The 3,495-nt window shown below is 45.2% G+C and overlaps 1 protein-coding gene across 1 annotated transcript; it reads right to left on the reverse strand.

The window, feature by feature from the left end:
* Positions 1-635: 635 nt before the first annotated feature.
* Positions 636-3,234, reverse strand: LOC125537088 (signal recognition particle 54 kDa protein 3). The gene is made up of 8 exons (XM_048700385.1): positions 2,904-3,234; positions 2,577-2,730; positions 2,337-2,487; positions 2,095-2,243; positions 1,585-1,685; positions 1,353-1,510; positions 1,145-1,259; positions 636-1,043 (listed from the first exon to the last, which is right to left on the reverse strand). The coding sequence occupies exons 1-8, from the start codon at positions 3,232-3,234 to the stop codon at positions 721-723; spliced, it is 1,482 nt and encodes a 493-aa protein (XP_048556342.1). The 3' UTR covers positions 636-720.
* Between the last annotated feature and the right edge of the window lie 261 nt (positions 3,235-3,495).

Raw genomic sequence — 3,495 nt, forward strand, 5'->3', positions numbered from 1 at the left:
GGTGGACGCCCAATTCTCATTTTCTAGCGCACATGATATATTGTACAATAACGGGCTATTCATGTGTTCTTTTAATGAGTATTATTTCATTGATCTTTCTCCCACATCATTCACACGTGCACAATAATACAAGTTCTATGCAGGAAATGCACGTCAAAAAGATTGGGGAAGATATTAAAGATATGTGAGTATAATATATTAGTAACCATTGACGCCTTACTTGTCTTGTACATAATATGTACTCTCTCTGTAATGTAAACAAGTCTCTAAAACGAGAGAGTAATAATTAATGCACCATATACCGATTCCATTACGATAGGCTAGCAGTGCAAAACGGTAAGGATCAAATAATGGTGTATATTCCATTTGATTGGTACTAAAACATATCAACTCCGCATAGTAAAGGTGTAACATCTTGACAGCTGTCAAAAAGAAAGTACACACTAACAATTTGGCTCAGCAGACTTATTTCTTATCGAAATCTCTAAAAATGCAGCAGGAAGCCTCAGAGTTTGGACTTGAAAATTTAACTTTGGTGTTTCATACTCTGCAGAAGCCCATGTAATCCAGATAACAAAGTCATAAAAGCCACACTCAGTGAATTTGATTGTCTACATGTCAGTTCCAGAGAAATTTAAGTACAATGGGGAGTTGGGAAATATCTTGTCAGGAGAGAAATTCTACTACAACGTAGCAAGGCCACCACCTACATTTGCAAGACTAAGCACCACCCTTCATGCCAGCAAGCATTTTGCTCATGTCCTTGCCGCCCATTTGCTTCACCAGAGCCTCGAAGGCACTTTTGCCCCCCATCTGCTGCACCACTTGCGGCGGCATGGCTTTGAGCATCTTCTGGATGGCCTGATCACTCATCTTTCCGTTCGGCGGTATCAATTTCGACACATTCAGCTTGCTCCACATCTTGGCCAGTCGCTTGTACTCTTCCAGCATGTCCGTCACGTCCTTCACTTGCCTGCCCGACCCTCGAGCGACCCGGAGGATCCGCGACTCGGTCATCAGCTTCGGGTTCTTGCTGTCGAGCTCTGCAAAGTTGATCGATCAGCGATGGGATAAGTTTCAGATGATCGCTCTTGCAGTATTTTTGCTACACACAAAAGAGATTTAAACTCTTAGACCAACTCACCTGCGGCTGTCATGGAGTCCATGATCGTCATGTACCGCTTGATCTTTTCTTTGCTTTGTTTCTCCTGTCCCTTTGGCATCAGCTCCGAGCTAAACCCGGGCAGCATGGAGAAGATCTGCAAGATAAATCAGAAAATGCACGCTTAAGCAATGCTATCACAGAAGAAGAACCGTATGAAAGTTAAATCAGATGTTAACATGGTAAATACCTGGCCCATTGGCCCCATTTTCAGGAGATTCTGGAATTGCTCAGACATAAGTCTGAGAGTGAAGGCTCCTTCAGCCAGCTTTGCCACAAGCTCAGATTGTTGATCAGCAGGCACAATACTTTCCATCTTGTCGAGTAAGCCAGGCAAGTCTCCTCTACCTGCGAAAACCATCGTTAGCTAAACTGGAAAGAAGAATCACAAGTTATAAACAATACTGAATGTAGTTGCTAACCTAGCAGACGGCCGACAAATGGTTCCACATTGAAAACATCAAATTCATCAATGTGTTCTCCAGTTCCAATAAATATCACCGGGCTTTTCGTAGCTGCAACCCTGGAAAAAAGAAGCAAGGATGTCAAGAAAAAGTTCCTTGGATTCTTAACCCGCTTACTCTATCCAAAGGTGTATTCACCTATTTGTAAAACACACAATGACAAAACTAAATCAGGATTTGAGAATACAGCGTAGCAACAACAGTTTTAACTGCTTCTTCACGGACACTAAACATATATGTGAGGCAGTGTTTCCTTAACAAAAGAATTAAACCTAAACCGAGTGGCATTTTCATGTCGAACTAAAATAATGGATGATGTGTAAATTTACAAATGGAATACAACTCTAGAGAGACTAATATGTTAACTATAGTACTTTATAGTAATCTAAAAGCTCTTATATTACAGAGGGAGTAGGTAGTAACACGAATAGCACAAGGAGGAGCGAGAAAACAAAGATAAATACTTACGCGCTCAGTGCACCGCCTCCTTTCGCATGACCATCCATTTTCGTGATAATCACAGCTCCAACGGAAGCACTCTGTTTGAATGCCTGTGCCTGATCGAATGCAGCCTGACCAATGCTGCCATCCATCACAAATATCACCAGGTCTGGTTTCTGTAGAAGAGCCATACAAAGCATGTCAGTGAAAAATCTCAAAACTAGAGGAATAATAATGCTGTGAAGGACTATATGAGACAGTGTAAATACCGTTGCTTCCGCAACTTGGCGCATCTCCTCGAAGAGCGCAGCCTCCTGCATATGGCGCCCACTCGTGTCGATGATGATGAGATCAGATTTCTCTTGCCTGAACTTTTCCAGGCCCTCCACAGCAATCTTGACAGGGTCTGATTCCATGTAGCTGCAAAAAACAACAATTCTATTAGGTGAATATTCTGGAGAGACAAGCTAGGTTGATCCATGAGTAATAAATCTGCCAATGTAGTGTACCTTCCGTAGAAAGGTATCTTGGCCTTGGTTGCGTTCTGCTTCAACTGATCGAAAGCACCGGCCCGGAACGTATCGGCGCAAACCAGTGACGGCTTGAATCCCTTGCGCTGATGATAATGCGCGTATTTGGTACATGTGGTGGTTTTCCCAGAGCCTGCAAAACATATGTAATCAGTGATCGTCGGTCATCAGTGTTATTATGTTGTAAATTTGTAATCCAAACCAGCAATTACATAAGGAGATTGAAATTCAGAAAGAAGCGAGGTCGGCCAATCAGAAATTAATTCAGAAAGAAGCGAGGTTGGTCAATCAGAAATTCTGACCGACCTTGCAGTCCGACGAACATGACGACGTTGGGCTTGCCCTTCTTGGGGACGAAGGCGGGCTTCCCGGGATCCAGCATCTTGCAGAGCTCCTTCCCGACGGCGGTCTCTATGACGCGGCGCTTGTTGGTGCCGGCGGCGAGGGCCTCGAGGTTGACGGACTTCTTGATGTTGGCCTGCAGGTCGCAGACCATCTTGAAGCGGACGTCGGCCTGCATGAGCGCGCGCGCGATCTCGTTGAGGCACTCCCGGAGCACGTTCTCGTCGACCACCGTCGCGCTGCTCATCCGCGCCAGCGCGCGGGAGATGCTACCGCCCAGCTCCGCGAGCACCATCGTGGCCGGCCGCCCGTGCCCTAGCTCTCTGTCGCCGAAGGAAGGGTTGGGTTGGGGTTCGTGGTGAAACGGAACGTCTGATGATGCAAAAAACGGTTGCCTGCGCCCTATTTATGAACACAGCTCAGTCCGATTCCAACCGTGCACGAGCCGTCGCCGGTTTCCGAAAAGAATCTCTTCTCTATCTCTACTATCTCTATACTCTCTATATTATATTTATTTATTTATACTATACCTAAAAGAAACGGGAAACGGACTCCG

This window comes from Triticum urartu, chromosome 1 (genome assembly GCF_003073215.2).
Source record: "Triticum urartu cultivar G1812 chromosome 1, Tu2.1, whole genome shotgun sequence".
NCBI lineage: Eukaryota > Viridiplantae > Streptophyta > Magnoliopsida > Poales > Poaceae > Triticum > Triticum urartu.

Excerpts from the sequence above, each read along its gene's own strand:
- LOC125537088 (XM_048700385.1), bottom strand. The coding sequence starts at position 3,234 with ATGGTGCTCGCGGAGCTGGGCGGTAGCATCTCCCGCGCGCTGGCGCGG. Across the intron at positions 2,244-2,336 it reads GCCAAGTTGCGGAAGCAACG|AAACCAGACCTGGTGATATT; the intron begins GTATTTACACTG and ends GCTCTTCTACAG. Across the intron at positions 1,260-1,352 it reads AAATGGGGCCAATGGGCCAG|ATCTTCTCCATGCTGCCCGG; the intron begins GTATTTACCATG and ends TTTATCTTGCAG.